Source organism: Salmo salar, chromosome 24, assembly GCF_965601325.2.
Source record: "Salmo salar chromosome 24, fSalSal1, whole genome shotgun sequence".
Taxonomy (NCBI): domain Eukaryota; kingdom Metazoa; phylum Chordata; class Actinopteri; order Salmoniformes; family Salmonidae; genus Salmo; species Salmo salar.
In genome coordinates, this window is record NC_138314.1 from 26601955 (window position 1) to 26621473 (window position 19519).

Sequence of the window (19519 nt, forward strand, 5' to 3'; positions counted from 1 at the left end):
TATATGACAGTTAACACATTTTATTGAGCTCATGTCAAATACACATTGGATAAACAAAGTGGTAAAAACAACAAACAAGAGGGATAAAGTGAGATATCAGGATTACTTGGATAAACACCATTGAGATTATCTGAGTGTTTTGTTTCAATGTTTTAAAAATGCACTGAGTCTCTTCTGTAAATACAGTGATTAACAGTCTGAGGTGGTCATGTTAGCAAATCTAGAGGAAAAGGGTCATTTATGAGTCCTACACAGTACCATACATTTTACATCATTTGTCACATCCAATCATATGAATACCTGCATTTGTATGCAATCCCAGCATAGCTAATTTGTTAGCAAGTAAACCTGCAAACATGATTGCATGTGTCATTAGTTGTTAGTTTAAGTATTGGTCAAGGCTATGACATTGATGATTTGGTGTAGGCTTTATGGTGGCTTTAATGAAAATAACACTATCAAAGCAAAGTAGGATTATCAAGCCTATGGCAAAGCCCCCCACCACAATTTAAACATTGATTGTTGTGCATAATCTTAAATTAAAATCAACATGCACCATAATTGTCCATATTAATTCACAATAACACTTGATTCCAGATTACTTTGAATTTTCATTCCTTTTCACATATCAACGAGGACATGGAAAACATACAGCTGTCTGGGTTTTCCGTGCATTGGCAAGATAGAATAGCTGCCTCCGGGTTAGAGAAGGTGTGGCGGTCTGTGTCTATTTGTCAATAACAGCTGGTGCATGAGATGTAATATTAACGAAGTCTTAAGGTTTTGCTCCCCTGAGGTAGAGTATCTCATGATAAGCTGTAGACCACACTATTTACCAAGAGAATTTTAATCAATATTTTTCATAGAGGTCTATTTACCGCCACAAACCGATGCTGGCACTAAGACGGCACTCAACGAGCTGTATTAGGCCATAAGCAAACAAGAAAATGCTCATCCAGTGGTGGCGCTCCTAGTGGCCGCGGACTTTAATGCAGGGAAACTTAAATCCGTTTTACCTCATTTCTACCAGCATATCAAATGTGCAACCAGAGGGGAAAAAAAAAAACTTTGGACCACCTTTACTCCACACACAGAGACGCGCACAAAGCTCTGACTCGCCCTCCATTTAGCAAATCTGACCAGTTCCAGGATTCTTCCGGTGGCGTGAGGAGTACACCACATCAGTCACTGGCTAAATCCATAAATGCATCGATGATGTCGTCCCCACGACGACCGTACGTACATACCCCAATCAGAAGCCATGGATTACAGGCAACATCCACACTGAGCTAAAGGGTAGAGCTGCTGCATTCAAGGAGCGGGACTCTAACCCGGACGCTTGTAAGAAATGCCGCTATGCCCTCCGACGAACCATCAAACAGGCAAAGTGTCAATACAGGACTAAGATCAAATCGTACTACACCGGCTCCGATGCTCGTGGCAGGGCTTGCAAACTACTATGGACTACAAAAGGGAAGCACAGCAGTGACACAAGCCTACCAGACAAGCTAAATAACTTCTTTGCACACTTCGAGGCAAGCAACGCTGAAGCATGAGAGTACCAGCTGTTCTGGATGACTGTGTAATCACACTCTTCGTAGCTGATGTGCGTAAGACCTTGAAACAGGTCAGCATTGACAAGGCCGCAGGGCCAGACAGATTACGAGGACGTGTACTCCGAGCATGCGCTGACCACCTGGCAAGTATCTTTACTGACATTTTCAACCTCTCCCTGACCAAGTTTGTAATACCTACATGTTTCAAGCAGACCATCATAGTCCGTGTGCCCAAGAACACCAAGGTAACCTGCCTAAATTACTACCGACCTGTAGCACTCACGTCTGTAGTCATGAAGTGCTTTGAAAGGCTGGTCGTGGCTCACATCAACAACATTATTCCAGAAACCCTAGACCCACTCAAATTTGCATACCGCCCCAACAGATCAATCAAATGTATTTATAAAGCCCTTCTTACATCAGTTGATGTCACAAAGTGCTGTACAGAAACCCAGCCTAAAACCCCAAACAGCAAGCAATGCAGTTGTAGAAGCACGTGGCTAGGAAAAACTCCCAGATGACACACTATTGCACTCCACACTGCCCTTTCCCACCTGGACAAAATTCTATGTGAGAATGCTATTCATTGACTACAGCTCAGCGTTCAAGACCATAGTGCCCTTAAAGCTCATCACTAAGCTAAGGACCCTGGGACTAAACACCTCCCTCTGCAACTGGATCCTGGACTTCCTGACAGGCAGCCCCTAGGTGGTAAGGGGAGGTAACAATACATCCGCCACAGTGATCTTCAACACGGGGGCCCCTCAGGGGTGTGCATGCTCAGTCCCTCCTGTACTCCCTGTTCACTCATGACTGCATGACTAAGCACGACTCCAACACCATCATTAAGTTTGCCGACGACACAATAGTGGTAGGCCTGATCACCGACAACAATGAGACAGCCTATAGGGAGGAGATCAGAGACCTGGCTGTGTGGTGCCAGGACAACAACCTCTCCCTCAACGTGATCAAGACAAAGGAGATGATCGTGGACTACAGGAAAAGGAGGACCGAGCACGCCCCCATTCTCATCGACAGGGCTGTAATGGAGCAGGTTGACACTTCTTTGGTGTCTACATCACCAATGAACTGTCATGGTCCAAACACACCAAGACAGTCGTGAAAAGGGCACAACAATGCCTATTCCCCCTCAGGAGACTGAAAAGATTTGGCATGGTGTCAGACGAAGGCCCTAAAAATTGCCAAAGACTTCAGCCACCCTAGCCATACACTGTTCTCTCGCTACCACACGGCAAGCGGTACCGGAGCACCAAGTCTAGGTCCAAAAGGCTTCTTAACAGCTTCTACCCCAAGCCATAAGACTCCTGGACAGCTAACCCCCCCCCATTTTTACGCTGCTGCTACTCCCTGCTTATTATCTATGCATAGTCACTTTACCTCTACCTACATATTACCTCAATTACCTTGACTAACCTGTGCCCCCTCACATTGACTCTGTACCGGTACCTCCTGTATATAGCCTCGCTACTGTTATTTTATTGTTGCTCTTTAATTATTTGTTATTTTTATTTATAGTTTACTTCAGTTTATTTTAGTAAATACTTTAACACTTTTTCTTAACTGCATTGTTGGTTAAGGGTTTGTAAGTAAGCATTTCACTGTAGGGTCTATACCTGTTGTATTCGGCGCATGTGACAAAATTTGATTTGATCAACAAGCCAACAGCAAAATCCCATATAATAAAGACAAAGCAACTCTAGATGCCTTCTGCATATTGTGAACTGTTTTAACTAATGGTGTAATTGCATGCCTCCCAGTGATGTACCACCTGGTTACACCAAGAATAAACAGATGGTATATGGCAGTTATTATCATGAGACTTGATAGAGCAAAGAAAAACATGTTGTCCACAAGAGGCTGCACCCATAACTAAAAATTAGACTGCCTTAGTTTGAGGCTTTTGTAATCATATCATCTGAATACACAAATCAGAATATAAATCTTGGGGTAATTGTGAATTGTACAAGATCTGATCATACACATGCACCAAGAAGCCAAATGTGCCACCCATCACCCAGAAACAACCTCAGAGGGTCAAGTTCTATGTCAATGTCACTTACAGCTCCCATGTAACACTAGACTAAGAACAAATAAAACATCCATAAAACCTGAAAACAAAAATGTAATCCTTTTAAATTGAGGTAAATTCATATGCCATCAAACCGGTATATCCACTGAATAATCATAGCTTAAGTCTTAACATAACTTTTTGGTTGGTTCGGAACGTTTCATTAAAACAGAGTGAGTAGGACCTCAGAGACTTGACTGTGACATGATTGGTAGCAGACATTGTGATTGTCTGGGTAAAGGACCCAGTCAACAAGCAGGTGAGAAAAACCACGAGAGAGTAGAACTAACATCAGGAAAGAGGGATCAAATGATTGTGGAACGACAAAAACATGTTTGACAAGGTGATTGTGAGGATGGGACACTTGGTGAGAACCTAATAATGAGAAGAACTTTCACGTGTTTTAAATTCTTCAAGCACAACAAACAAATTGCATAAGAAACCTGATACGAAGTAGAAAAACTGTTCAGCAGCAGATAAAAAAAGCTAGTTAATTTACAGTAGTGACATCTTACATCATTGCAACCCTGTACATGTGACTATTAAACTTTAAATCTAATCTATATTTTTCCAAAATAAATATAATTACATTTAGAATTCTATAGAATTCCAGTTAGGGAAATGGAGGGAAATTTTCACTGGTAGGTTTCTCACATTAATTCCTCTTACAAAAAACAACGACCTCTCAGGAAAAAAAAAGAAAAGTGTCTGACCAACCAAATCCCTTGAATGGCAAAAGAAGGGGTGCTAAAGCCTTTTGCTGAACTGCCTATTTTCCTTCTGAACCCATGTCCTTTAGCTGGATGGAAGGAAAAACAGAACATTACAAAATACTGACTGCATTTCTTCCAATAGCAACAAGACTGGGTGAAACCCAGATTCTAGGTGTATGTTGCTTACTCACCCATTGAGTTTGGGTTCTAGTCAAATGCCATCTCCTGGCTTTTCCGTACACAGCAAGCCACCTTCCTCTTGAATTCACCATTTGGATCCTCCCTCCACTCTTTCTGTGGGACCAGCGCAAACTCCATTTCAAAATCTCAACAGCACAGTTGTCCTTGTCACTTTGACACAGGTTCTGGACGTACTTGGCTACTGTAACACACAAAGTCTGTGTTAAATACATGTATTATTACAACTCACCGCAGCATCCACATTAGCAGGCGATTCACTGTTTGGGTCGGCCAGCATGGAGATTACACTGATCATAATCGTCTCTACAGTGTGGATAGGAAGCCAACGTTCCTCTGGCTTCTCATAGCCAAACTTGTCCTCTCCTGGCTCATGCAGAATTGAGATACATACATCACCATTCTTTGCCACTAAGAAAGAGATGAAAAGTAATGATATACATTAGCAAACATGGTAGGAGACACATAAATCCCACTAATGATTATAAAATATTATAGTGCTAGGTTTAGTAGGGCTCAAAGTGTTAACAGTGTGTTTACCATTAGGATGCCAGATTTCAGTGATGAACTTCAACTTGGGAGGCCGTAGAGGATAATCATAGGGAAAGGTCAGGTATGCTTTAAAAAAACCTCCTTCGCTGTAATAGAGAGAACAGAGAAAGCAAAGCAGTCATCATCCCCATCTGAGAGTACTTTTAAAATATGTACTCCTCTTCTTTCAGAATACCAACCTATGTCTTAACTTACAAGAGGGTGTCTTGTGGCCCTATGATGACAACCTCCCATTTGTATATATCGACATCGTCTATTAGGCCAGCTGAAAAGCCCTCCACTGGGTTCTTGTTGAGTTCTGAAATAGAAAGACACAAGGTAACAAAATGCAATAAACTAACAAAAAACACAGAACAGTGGAATGCTGTGTAGACAATGAGTAACAGGTACCTATTGTCAGTGGTGCCAATTGAAAAGGTGGCCTGTATGTTGCCCACATCAGGTGCACATAACTATCCATTGGCTGAAATAATGTGCATGATGTCTGACAACCGCCGATATGAAGAAAAGATAGGTTTAACTTATTTTCTAAAATACAGAAAGGGAGGGGGTTAGTGTACAATTGAATTAAAAACGTGTATATCAGGGTTCCCCAACTGGTGCCCCCTGAGTGGGTTTTATTTGAGCCCCCCCCCAAAAAAATAAACACACCAGGAAATCAGTTCCAAGATTTCCACACATAATAGAGAGACATGTGTGATCGTATAGAAATGTAAGCAGGGTTTGAAATTATCACGTTTTTGTCAAATATATCTATTTGGGCTACTTGCTGTCAATTTGCAGTCTACAAATAATTTGTAATTACACTACATGACCAAAAGTACCTTCCTCCCGGGGAAGGACTGCCCGTTCCATGATCTCGCCATCACGGTTGACAACTCCCTTGTGTCCTCCTCCCAGAGTGCTAAGAACCTTGGCGTGATCCTGGACAACACCCTGTCGTTCTCCACTAACATCAAGGCGGTGACCCGATCCTGTAGGTTCATGCTCTACAACATTCGCAGAGTACGACCCTGCCTCACACAGGAAGCGGCGCAGGTCCTAATCCAGGCACTTGTCATCTCCCGTCTGGATTACTGCAACTCGCTGTTGGCTGGGCTCCCTGCCTGTGCCATTAAACCCCTACAACTCATCCAGAACGCCGCAGCCCGTCTGGTGTTCAACCTTCCCAAGTTCTCTCACGTCACCCCGCTCCTCCGCTCTCTCCACTGGCTTCCAGTTGAAGCTCGCATCCGCTACAAGACCATGGTGATTGCCTACGGAGCTGTGAAGGGAACGGCACCTCCATACCTTCAGGCTCTGATCAGGCCCTACACCCAAACAAGGGCACTGCGTTCATCCACCACTGGCCTGCTGGCCCCCCTACCTCTGAGGAAGCACAGTTCCCGCTCAGCCCAGTCAAAACTGTTCGCTGCTCTGGCACCCCAATGGTGGAACAAGCTCCCTCACGACGCCAGGACAGCGGAGTCAATCACCACCTTCCGGAGACACCTGAAACCCCACCTCTTTAAGGAATACCTAGGATAGGATAAAGTAATCCTTCTAACCCCCCCCCTTAAAAGATTTAGATGCACTATTGTAAAGTTGTTGTTCCACTGGATATCATAAGGTGAATGCACCATTTTGTAAGTCGCTCTGGATAAGAGCGTCTGCTAAATGACTTAAATGTAAATGTAAATGTAAAAGTATGTGGACATCTGCTTGTTGAAAATCTCATTCCAAAATCATGGGCATTAATATGGAGTTGGTCCCCCCTTTGCTGATATAACAGTCTCCACTCTTCTGGGAAGGCTTTCCACTAGATGTTGGAACATTGCTGCGGGGACTTGCTTCCATTCAGCCACAAGAGCATTAGTGAGGTAAGGCATTGATGTTGGGCGATTTGGCATGGCTCGCAGTCGGCGTTCCAATTCATCCCAAAGGTGTTCGATGGGGTTGAGGTCAGGGCTCTGTGCAAGCCAGTCAAGTTCTTCCACACCGATCTCAACAAACCATTTCTATATGGACCTCGCTTTGTGCACGGGGGCATTGTCATGCTGAAACAGGAAAGGGCCTTCCCCAAACTGTTGCCACAAAGTTGGAAGCACAGAATCGTCTAGAATATCAATGTATGCTGTAGCATTAAGATTGCCCTTCACTGGAACTAAGGGGCCTAACCCAAACCATGAAAAACAGCCCCAGACCATTATTACTCCGCCACCAAACTTTACAGTTGGCACTATGCATTGGGGTAAGTAGCGTTCTCCTGGCATCTGCCAAATCCAGATTTGTCTGTTGGACTGCCAGATGGTGAAGTGTGATTCATCACTCCAGAGAACACGTTTCCACTGCTCCAGAGACCAATGGCGGGGAGCTGTTGACATTGCGCATGGTGAACTTAGGATGTGTGCAGTTGCTCAGCAATGGAAACCCATTTCATGAAGCTCCCAACGATCAGTTCTTGTGCTGACGTTGCTTCCAGAGGCAATTTGGAACTCGGGAGTGAGTGTTGCAACCGAGGACAGATGATTTTTACGCGCTTCAGCGGTCCCGTTCTGTGAGCTTGTGTGACCTACCACTTCGCGGCTGAGCCGTTGTTGCTCCTAGACTTTCCACTTCACAATAACAGCACTTACAGTTGACCTGTGCTGCTCTAGGTGCCACGGTGACAGTCACTGAGCTCTTCAGTAAGGCCATTCTACTGCCAATGTTTGTCTATGGAGATTGCATGGCGGTGTGCTCAATTTTATACACCTGTCAGCAAAGGGTGTGACTGAAATAGCCGAATCCACTCATTTGAAGGGGTGTCCACATACACTATATATACACACAATGTTCCCAGCCTGCACGACCAGCAGCTCAAGAAAAAAATCGTCCCGCTGCTGAATCTAGTTGATGATCCCTGGTGTATATGCTAGCTGTTAACAGCTAATGGAGTTTGCTACAGTGATGCCATTGTCAGAACCAGTGAACTGGCTAATAATGATGTGATGTTCCCACCACTGACAGATGGGATGGGGCTGATTATTCCTTTGTTATCTTGTCAGCTAGGTAGTAGCTTATAGCAAGCCAGATCATGTAAATCGCTACCTAGGGTTGTGATTTATAGCAGACAGAGGTTGGTGTAAAATTTGATTACGGCTAGATAACGCTTGTTATTTCGACCATTGCTCGAATCAGTAACAAAATGTTGATTTTTCTAGCTAAGTTAGCCAGCTGACGCTGCCTGGTGACGTTCTCACTGACAGTCAAAATGCTAATGATTGCTAACCTTAGTTCGTCAGTTTAGACTTGTTCAATGCATAATGTTAGATACGGCTAGTGAAGTTGAATTCAGTCATCTTAACAAATTTGATAAATTAGAGGAAAAAATATTATCTAGAATGTGTTTCACAACCGAGATAATTGGATCGCGCTAATGTAAAGTAAACAAACAATCATGACTGCCGTCGAGGAAGCCCGGACATGGAAAGTTAGCTAGGCTAACTTGGGGGCTCTTTCGTTCTTTGAATCTTTGGCTTACCTGCCAATTGCTTTCGAAGAAGTAGTGCTGATTGTTCAGTCATGGTATGTGGGCTGCAACAAAATAAATGTTTCGCCAAATAGACCGGCACAGTGGATGCGTCATAATACCCATAAAACCTAGCGGTAAAACCCGGTAATGGTTCCAATCGTTTTTTCCCCATTCATTTTTGCATCTGGAATTTTAGAACTACTTTATATAAGGTCTGTGTTTCGTGTAGACTTACCCTGGTGGACGTTTTGAATGCCATGTAATTCTCTCTCGGACAAGTAGAATATTCTCAATAGATTGGCCTGAATTTACTCCCCAAAAAGTCTAAACGCCAATTAGCAACAGAGAAGATCTCAGCAAGACTACACATTCCTGCAGAAAGCTACTGCATGTCATCTCTAGCCCAAGCCATGCATTTGCATCCACTTTCTCTGTTTAGCTAGCCACTGACTACACTTTAGCTAGCTAGTTAGCTGAGCAGTATATCAAAAAATGGTTGTTTTACTTAGCCTACATAATTGTTTGCACAGTATGTGACGTTGGTGTCTTTCAGACCTCATGGCATTTTTCATGGATGAGCATAAGAACATTAAAAGGGGAGAAGACCACTAAAAGTCTGGCCATGTGGAGAGGGGCAATTTACCAGTTTGCGTTTGGTCAGGGCCAGCATGAGGGATAAAGTATATTGTGTGTCAGTGAGTCTAGCTGTTAAGTTTGAGCATCATAGCAATAATGTTTTCTATACAGCGGTCAACATTCTACAAGGAAAGAGCCACTTAATCAATTATATAATCATTAACCAGATTACCCCAGATACCAGACTAACGAGTGATAACTCAGTACTAGAATGTTGTTATTGATGAGAATTAATAAAAAAATGTGACATTCAAAATGGACTTTGTTTAGACATCCAGCCTGTATTGTAGTTTCATGACCAGAGACAAATCTTCAAAGGCACAGTATTTATTTATCCTGAGTGGTACATGCATTCACACAGTCTTGATTTATAGGATCCTTCCCACTGTATGATTGATATGTCAAGTGATAAAATGCCAAGTTATCAATTAGGTTGATGGAAAAACTGCAATTGTCCTCTTGAAAATTACAGTTTATTAAATATTCTACAGCTGTAATGTCATCAATCAAATCAAACTTGATTTATATAGCACATTTCTTACAACAAATGAATTTCAAGGTGTTCACTGTCGTTGGATGGGACGTTGTCTGTAAAGTGGGGCACAGATAACAAAGAGGAGGGCATCAAGGCATTCGAAATGGCTACAGGAATGGATGTCAGGGCTTTGGGTCACAGATTCTGGGATCCTGGTTGCATCACCGGAGTGTCGGATGGGCACCACAGCAGTGGAGGTTAAGTGTCCCTATGGTGCAAGGGACCTTATCATTGAAGAGGCAGTGAAGTCTAAGGATTTCTATATCAAGGAGGGAGTGTATTACAGTCTCCGTAAAGACCATCCTTACTGGCATCAAGTCCAATGTCAACTCCACATTACTGGAAGGGACACTTGCTTCTTCGTTGTGTGAACCACCATAACTTCCTTCACCGAAGCCGTTATGCTATAAAAGCCATTATGCTATAAATTGTTATTTTATGGTTGTAAGTGATCAAATTAACTAGCAAATATTTTATATTTAGCAATTACTACTTCAGTAGAGTATACACTTTATTCAGTGACCTTAGGTACGGAAACTTTTTGATCTGATCAACACATTGTTCCAAAAAAATTATGAACTGCAATTGCTAAATAATTCCAATAGATAGCAGAATAAGACTACGAATTACATTTCAGAAGATTATTTTTCTCCCATCTGGCCAGCCAGACCTACCTACCTACCTGGCCAGCCAGACCTAGCTGCTTGGCCGGCCAGACCTACCTACCTGGCCAAAATAGCATGCAACCAAGACTATATGTCCCATGATTTTCAAAAAATGGTCACTCATGACTTTACAGGTATTAGGCCTGTGTTGCTTTTGGAAGAGCAAAAAATATATATTATTATGAACAAAAATATAAAGGCAAAATGTAAAGTGTTGGTTCCATGTTTCATGAGCTGAAATAAAAGATCCCAGAAATGTTCCATATGCACAAAAAGCTTAAAATGTGCAGTTTTGTCACACAACACAATGCCACAGATGTCTTAAGTTTTGAGGGAGTATATATTTGGCATGCTGACTGCAGGAATGTCCACCAGAGCTGTTGCCAGAGAATTGAATGTTCATTTCTCCACCATAAGCCTCCAACGTCGTTTTAGAGAATTTGGCAGTACGTCCAACCGGCTTCACAACCGCAGACCACATTGATGGCGTTGTTCCTGTACCTAAGGCAAAAAAGTTACTGAACTAAATGACTATCGCCTCGTGGCACTCACTTCTGTCATCATGAAGTGCTTTGAGAGACTAATCAAGGATCATATCACCTCTTCCTTACCTGTCACCCTAGACCCATTTCAATTTGCTTACCTGCCCAATAGATCCACAGATGATGCAATCGCCATCACACTGCACACTGCCCTATCCCATCTAGACAAGAGGAATACATATGTAAGAATGTGGTTAGCTCAGCATTCAACACCATAGTACCCTTCAAGCTCATCATTAAGCTTGAGACCCTGGGACTGAACCCCTCCCTGTGCAACTGGGTCCTGGACTTCCTGATGGGCTGCCCCCAGGTGGTGAAGGTAGGAAACAACATCCCCACTTCACTGATCCTCAACACGGGGGCCCCTCAGGGGCGCATGCTGTTTACCCATGACTGCGTGGCTAAGCACGCCTCCAACTCAATCATCAAGTTTGCAGATGACACAACAGTAGTAGGCTTGATTACCAACAATGATGAGACAGCCTACAGGGAGGTGGTGAGGGCTCTGGGAGTCTGGTTACAGGAAAATAACCTCTCATTCAATGGCAACAAAACAAAAGGAGATGATCGTGGACTTCAGGAAACAGCAGAGGGTGCACCCCCCTATCCACATCGACGGGACCTCAGTGGAGACGGTGGAAAGCTTCAAGTTTCTTTGCGTACACATCACTGACAAACTGAAATGGTCCACTCACACAGACAGTGTGGTGAAGGTGCAACAGCGCCTCCTCAACCTCAGGTGGCTGAAGAAATTTGACTTGTCACCCAAAACCCTCACAAACTTTTACAGATGCACAATCGAGAACATCCTGTTGGGCTGTATCACAGCCTGGTAGAGCAACTGCACCGCCCTCAACCGCAAGGCTCTTCCAGAGGGTGGTGCTGTCTGCACAACGCATCACCGGGGGCAAACTACCTGTCCTCCAAGACAACTACAGCACCCGATGTCACAGGAAGGCCAAAAAGATCATCAAGGATGACAACAACCACCCAAGCCACTGTCTGTTCACCCCGCTACCATCCAGAAGGCGAGGTCAGTACAGGTGCATCAAAGCTTGGACTGAGACACTGAAAAACAGCTTCTATCTCAAGGTCATCAGACTGCTAAACAGCAATCACTAACTCAGAGAGGCTGCTGCCTACACAGAGACTCATATCACTGGCCACTTTAATAAATGGATCACTTGTCACTTTAAACAATGCCACTTTAATAATGTTAACATATCTTACATTACTCATATGTATATACTGTGCCTTATACCATCTATTGCACCTTGCCTATGCCGCTCAGCATCGCTCATCCATATATTTATATGTACATATTCTTATTCCATCCCTTTAGATTTGTTTGTATTAGGTAGTTGTTGGGAATTGTTAGTTTACTTGTTAGATATTACTGCACTGTCGGACTAGAAGCACAAGCATTTCGCTACACTCGCGTTAACATCTGCTAACCATGTGTATGTGACCAATAAAATTTGATTTGATGTTGTGTAATTGTTAAATATTACTTGTTAGATATTACTGTACTGTCGGAGCTAGAAGCACAAGCATTTCGCTACACCTGCAATAACATCTGCTAAACACGTGTATGTGACCGATAAAATTTGATTTGGTGTCTTTTCACCTCATGTAACACCTGATTTACTTAACAAGAGGCACATCCAGGTAAGTCATGACATAGCACAAGTGGGGGCTTTCCTCTTTTGTTCTCCGTTGTTCCTCGATTGTTCCTCAAGCAAGATAACATCATGGATTCCCATCAGACCAACACCTTGAATGCCTAAAAAGTTGTCTAAAATGTGTTTTTTTACCCTTTAGTGTGTGTACTTTACTGTATTTATAATTGGAATATAGCTTTTCAAAAGTAAAAGTTCAGACATCGCTGGAGGACGTCTTGCATTTGGGGGACGTTGCCTTTGCCATTAAGTATGCAAATAAAGACAAAAAAAATAGATTTCTTTACATTGAGGTTTAATTAAATGAAGTCAAAGGAGTGTTCGAGCACATTTGAATTGCATGCATCTTATTCATAAAGATAACATCGAAACAACTCATAGAGAAGATTACTCTGAGGTTTACTTTAATTATATCAAAGCCATATTTATGATAATGTTGGAACACAATCCTTTGTACAAGAAACGTATTCACAAACTAACTATAAAAATTGGTTCATAATACAAAACATATTCACCGCAACTAGAATAAAATGTTGGTCTTTGTGCAACATTTACACAAAATAGCAATGAACAATAATAAGCTCAGCAAAAAAAGAAAAGTCCCTTTTTAAGGACCCTGTCTTTCAAAGAGAATTCGTAAAAAAAACAAATAACTTCACAGATCTTCATTGTAAAGTGTTTAAACACTGTTCCTTAAGAAATAAGGAAAACAAAAAAGTCCAAGTCCATCTTATGGCAAGAACAGCTCAAATAAGCAAAGAGAAATGACAGCCCATCATTACTTTAAGACATGAAGGTCAGTCAACGCAGAACATTTCAAGAACTTTGAAAGTTTCTTCGAGTGCAGTCGCAAAAACCACCAAGCGCTATGATGACACTGGCTCTCATGAGGACCGCCACAGGAAAGGAAGACCCAGAGTTACCTCTGCTGCAGAGGATAAGTTCAATAGACTTACCAGCAGCTCAAATACACTGCTCAAAAAAATAAAGGGAACACTAAAATAACACATCCTAGATCTGAATGAATGAAATTATCTTATTAAATACTTTTTTCTTTACATAGTTGAATGTGCTGACAACAAAATCACACAAAAATAATCAATGGAAATCCAATTTATCAACCCATGGAGGTCTGGATTTGGAGTCACACTCAAAATTAAAGTGGAAAACCACACTACAGGCTGATCCAACTTTGATGTAATGTCCTTAAAACAAGTCAAAATGAGGCTCAGTAGTGTGTGGCCTCCACGTGCCTTTATGACCTCCCTACAATGCCTGGGCATGCTCCTGATGAAGTGGGGGATGGTCTCCTGAGGGATCTCCTCCCAGACCTGGTCTAAAGCATCCGCCAACTCCTGGACAGTCTGTGGTGCACCGTGGCGTTGGTGGATGGAGCGAGACATGATGTGCTCAGATTGGATTCCCAGATGTGTCCCAGATGTGCTCAATTGGATTCAGGTCTGGGGAACGGGCGGGCCAGTCCATAGCATCAATGCCTTCCTCTTGCAGGAACTGCTGACACACTCCAGCCACATGAGGTCTAGCATTGTCTTGCATTAGGAGGAACCCAGGGCCAACCGCACCAGCATATGGTCTCACAAGGGGTCTGAGGATCTCATCTCGGTACCTAATGGCAGTCAGGCTACCTCTGGCGAGCACATGGAGGGCTGTGCGGCCCCCCAAAGAAATGCCACCCCACACCATGACTGACCCACCGCCAAACCGGTCATGCTGGAGGATGTTGCAGGCAGCAGAACGTTCTCCACGGCGTCTCCAGACTCTGTCACGTCTGTCACATGTGCTCAGTGTGAACCTGCTTTCATCTGTGAAGAGCACAGGGCGCCAGTGGCGAATTTGCCAATCTTGGTGTTCTCTGGCAAATGCCAAACGTCCTGCACGGTGTTGGGCTGTAAGCACAACCCCCACCTGTGGACGTCGGGCCCTCATACCACCCTCATGGAGTCTGTTTCTGACCGTTTGAGCAGATACATGCACATTTGTGGCCTGCTGGAGGTCATTTTGCAGGGCTCTGGCAGTGCTCCTCCTGCTCCTCCTTGCACAAAGGCGGAGGTAGCGGTCCTGCTGCTGGGTTGTTGCCCTCCTACGGCCTCCTCCACGTCTCCTGATGTACTGGACTGTCTCCTGGTAGCGCCTCCATGCTCTGGACACTACGCTGACAGACGCAGCAAACCTTCTTGCCACAGCTCGCATTGATGTGCCATCCTGGATGAGCTGCACTACCTGAGCCACTTCTGTGGGTTGTAGACTCCGTCTCATGCTACCACTAGAGTGAAAGCACTGCCAGCATTCAAAAGTGACCAAAACATTACCCAGGAAGCTTAGGAACTGAGAAGTGGTCTGTGGTCACCACCTGCACAACCACTCCTTTATTGGGGGTGTCTTGCTAATTGCCTATAATTTCCATCTGTTGTCTATTCCATTTGCACAACAGCATGTGAAATGTATTGTCAATCAGTGTTGCTTCCTAAGTGAAACAGTTTGATTTCACAGAAGTGTGATTGACTTGGAGTTACATTGTGTTGTTTAAATGTTCCCTTTATTTTTTTGAGCAGTACAAATGCTTCAGAGAGTTCAAGTAACAGACACATCTCAACATCAACTGTTCAGAGGAAACTGCATGAATCAGGCCTTCATGGTCAAATTCCTGCAAAGACACCACTACTAAAGCACACCAATAAGAAGCAGAGACTTGCTTGGGCCAAGAAACACGAGCAATGGACATTAGACAGGTGGAAATCTGTCCTTTGGTCTGATAAGAGCAAATTTGAGATTTTAGGTTTTAACCACCATGTCTTTGTGAGACGCAGAGTAGGTGAATGGATGATCTCCGCATGTGTGGTTCCCACCGTGAAGCATGGAAGAGGAGATGTGATGGTGAGGGGGTGCTTTGCTGGTGGCACTGTCAGTGATTTATTTAGAATTCAAGGCACACTTAACCAGCATGTTGTTAACTGTTTTGCATGTTATTTTGTCATTAATACGTGTCATATATCAGTTTGCAATTTTTTTAATAAAAAAAAATATATATACATTGAGTTAATAGAGTCGCATACAAACATTGTCTCTTTTTTTGCTTTCTTGAGTAAGGTAGCTCCAAAATGCAGGGGCTTCAACCTAGCTCAGTGCTTTCTGTGGTGGTGGGGCGGCCAGTGGAAAATACAGAGCGTAGGGGTTGGTAATGTTCTCTAGTTGCACCGTGATTGGCTCAGTGTTCTCTCACTCATGGGGACACTACTTCACTGCAAAATCTATGGGGAGAGCTCGAAAATTCAAGCCCATTGGGTGCTGCTATATATTTACATTAGAAGTGCTCATCAAGAAGGCTCAATGTCATTGGCTACAGATCAAAGGATGTCAAATCACGTTATATCTACTGTAGCTTTGATTGGACTGATCAAGTCAACATCATACTTTCAAAATCTTAGCTAGCAAGCTAGACAAGCAGTCATCTACATGAATCAAGTCGACGATCTACTAGCAAATCCTTTTCAAACCTTGTCATATGAAGATAAATTATAAATAAAACGTATCGGTGCTCATTGGCCATAAACATTACAAAACAAGTTGCAAATCGCAAATTCAACAACGAGTGGCTTGGAAGGAATCAGTGGCTAATTGCAAACATTGCAAAGCAACCACTAGCCTGCTATTCAGTAGAGTGGGTGTGTGGTCGGTTCCCCTCTCTCCACTGGGATTCTCTGCCTCTAACCCTATTACAGGGGCTGAGTCACTGGCTTACTGGTGTTCTTCCATGCCGTCCCTAGGAGGGGTGCGTCACTTGAGTGGGTTGAGTCACTGACGTGGTCTTCCTGTCTGGGTTGGCGCCCCCCCTTGGGTTGTGCCGTGGCGGAGATCTTTGTGGGCTATACTCGGCCTTGTCTCAGGATGGTAAGTTGGTGGTTGGAGATATCCCTCTAGTGGTGTGGGGGCTGTGCTTTGGCAAGGTGGGTGGGGTTATATCCTGCCTGTTTGGCCCTGTCCGGGGGTATCATCGGATGGGGCCACAGTGTCTCCTGACCCCTCCTGTCTCAGCCTCCAGTCTTTATGCTGCAGTAGTTTATGTGTCGGGGGGCTAGGGTCAGTCTGTTACATCTGGAGTATTTCTCTTGTCTTATCCGGTGTCCTGTGTGAATTTAAATATGCTCTCTCTAATTCTCTCTTTCTCTCTTTCTTTCTTTCTCTCTCTCAGAGGACCTGAGCCCTAGGACCATGCCTCAGGACTACCTGGTATGATGACTCCTTGCTGTCCCCAGACCACCTGGCCGTGCTGCTGCTCCAGTTTCAACTGTTCTGCCTGCGGCTATGGAACCCTGACCTGTTCACCGGACGTGCTACCTGTCCCCCGGACGTGTTACCTGTCCCAGACCTGCTGTTTTCAACTCTCTAGAGACAGCAGGAGCGGTAGAGATACTCTCAAAGATCGGCTATGAAAAAGCCAACTGACACTTACTCTTGAGTTGCTGACTTGTTGCACCCTCGATAACTACTATGATTATTATTATTTGACCATGCTGGTCATTTATGAACATTTGAACATCTTGACCATGTTCTGTTATAATCTCCACCCCGGCACAGCCAGAAGAGGACTGGCCACCCCTCATAGCCTGCTTCCTCTCTAGGTTTCTTCCTAGGTTTTGGCCTTTCTAGGGAGTTTTTCCTAGCCACCGTGCTTCTACACCTGCATTGCTTGCTGTTTGGGGTTTTAGGCTGGGTTTCTGTACAGCACTTTGAGATATCAGCTGATGTAAGAAGGGCTATATAAATACATTTGATTTGATTTGGTCCAAATCTGGCTTTAAGGGCCTCTTTCCCAAGCTTAAAGGATTAACATTCACATGCCATGGGCCAGAAAACGTTGAATTCATTGGCCATGCTGTCAAACAAGCATGACCTATGCCGTGTTCAAAACAACTGGAAACTCGGAACTGGGAAATCTCAAACTTCAGTGAGTTCAGGAAAACTGGGAACTCAGAAAAAAACTAGCTCAGACCGGGAAAATACGTTTTGAACAGTCACCCAACTCGGAATTCCAAAATTGTGAACTCGGGCCTCTTTTTAGAGCTCCGACCTGAAGATCACTGACGTCATGATTCAACCTTGTTTTTTCAAGAGTTCCCAGTTGTCTTGAAAGCACCATAAATCCAGAGAATGTCAGATTTTGATGACAAAGTTTGATGACAAAACTTGTCCACAAAAATGTATTGTATGCTACTGCATAAATGATGTAATATACCAGGGATATATTTATACTATAGCTAAGAAAGTAATACTAAGTGTATGTTGTGTAGTAAGCTGTTTGTAGCCCATGTGCCTCACCCGAATAATTTGGTCCCTTTCCCCCTCACTATTTAGCCTACTGTTCTGACTTGGTGGTGCACATGTAGCCTATAGCCTGTTTAAGAGAAATGTAATCATCGAATATTGTAAGAGCTTTCATTGTCTGCTTATATGCCCCCTTTATTTATCCTACGGTTCTGACTTGGTGTACAGGGAGAATACTGTAAGAACGGCCCATGTTCTGAATTCTGTCTCTGTAAATTTAAAAAGTGCTGAACAAATAGTTGTATTGACTACATCAGTCTTAGCTCACTCATTAGTCTCAATCGAAATTACGGATTGCCTTTTAACCACTCGTTGTTCCCTTATGCCATAGTTTGTACATCTCAATTGTCAGTAGAAACCACATTTGTTTAAGCAAGTCAGCTATATCAGCTATGTTTTTTAATAAGTCAGTAAATGAGGCTGCTTTAACTGTTTTGCTGCAAGACAAGGCTCTGCTGATGGCCAGGTGTAGCGGTGGTAAGGATTCACTCCATGGTGTTGAAGAGAAAGCTCTGCCCTTGGGTCAGCTTTATGTACAGTTGCAAGAAAAAACCCTTTGGAATTACCAGAATTTCTACATAAATTGGTAAAAAAAAAAAAATCTGATCTTCCTCAAAGTCACAACACTAAACAAACACAGTGTCCTTAAACTAATAACACACAAATCATTGTATTTTTCTTGTCTATATTGAATACATAATTTAAACATTCACCGTGCAGGTAGGAAAAAGTATGTGAACCCCTAGGCTAATGACTTCTCTAAAAGCTAATTGGAGTCAGGAGTCAGCTAACCTGGAGTCCAATCAATGAGACGAGATTGGAGATGTTGGTTAGAGCTGCCCTGCAATATAAAAAAAACACTCACAAAATGTGAGTTTGCTATTCACATGAAGCGTTGCCTGATGTGAATCATGCCTTGAACAAATGAGATCTCAGAAAATTAAGACTAAGATTAAGAATTGTTGACTTGCATAAAGCTGGAAAGGGTTACAAAAGTGTCTCTAAAGCCTTGATGTTCACCAGTCCATGGTGAACAGTGAAAGTAAAAAGTATTGACATACGGTGTATTCGGAAAGTATTCAGACCCCTTCCCCTTTTCCACATTTTGTTACGTTACAGCCTTATTCTAAAATGTATTCAATTTAACATTTTCCTCTTCAATCTACACAATACCCATTAAAGTGAACACACGTTTTTAGAAATGTTTGCAAATTTACTTATTTACATAACTATTCAGACCCTTTGCTATGAGACTCGAAATTGAGCTCAGGTGCATCCTGTTTCCATTGATCATCCTTGAGTTGTTTCTACAACTTGATTGGAGTCCACCTGTAGTAAATTCAACTGATTGGACATGCTTTGGAAAAGCACACACCTGTCTATGTAAGGTCCCACAGTTGACAGTGCATGTCAGAGCAAAAACTAAGCCATGAGGTCAAAGGAATTGTCCTTAGAGCTCCGAGACAGGATTGTGTCGAGGGACAGATCTGGGGAAGGGTACCAAAACATGTCTGCAGC

General features: G+C 43.2%; 1 protein-coding gene across 1 annotated transcript; it reads right to left on the bottom strand.

Annotated features, from left to right (window-relative positions):
* LOC106585472 (ubiquitin-conjugating enzyme E2 G1) lies at positions 1-8752 on the bottom strand. Its single transcript, XM_014171706.3, has 6 exons — positions 8611-8752; positions 5304-5406; positions 5097-5194; positions 4789-4967; positions 4550-4652; positions 1-4444 (listed from the first exon to the last, which is right to left on the bottom strand). The coding sequence occupies exons 1-5, from the start codon at positions 8651-8653 to the stop codon at positions 4566-4568; spliced, it is 510 nt and encodes a 169-aa protein (XP_014027181.3). The 5' UTR covers positions 8654-8752; the 3' UTR covers positions 1-4444; positions 4550-4565.
* Between the last annotated feature and the right edge of the window lie 10767 nt (positions 8753-19519).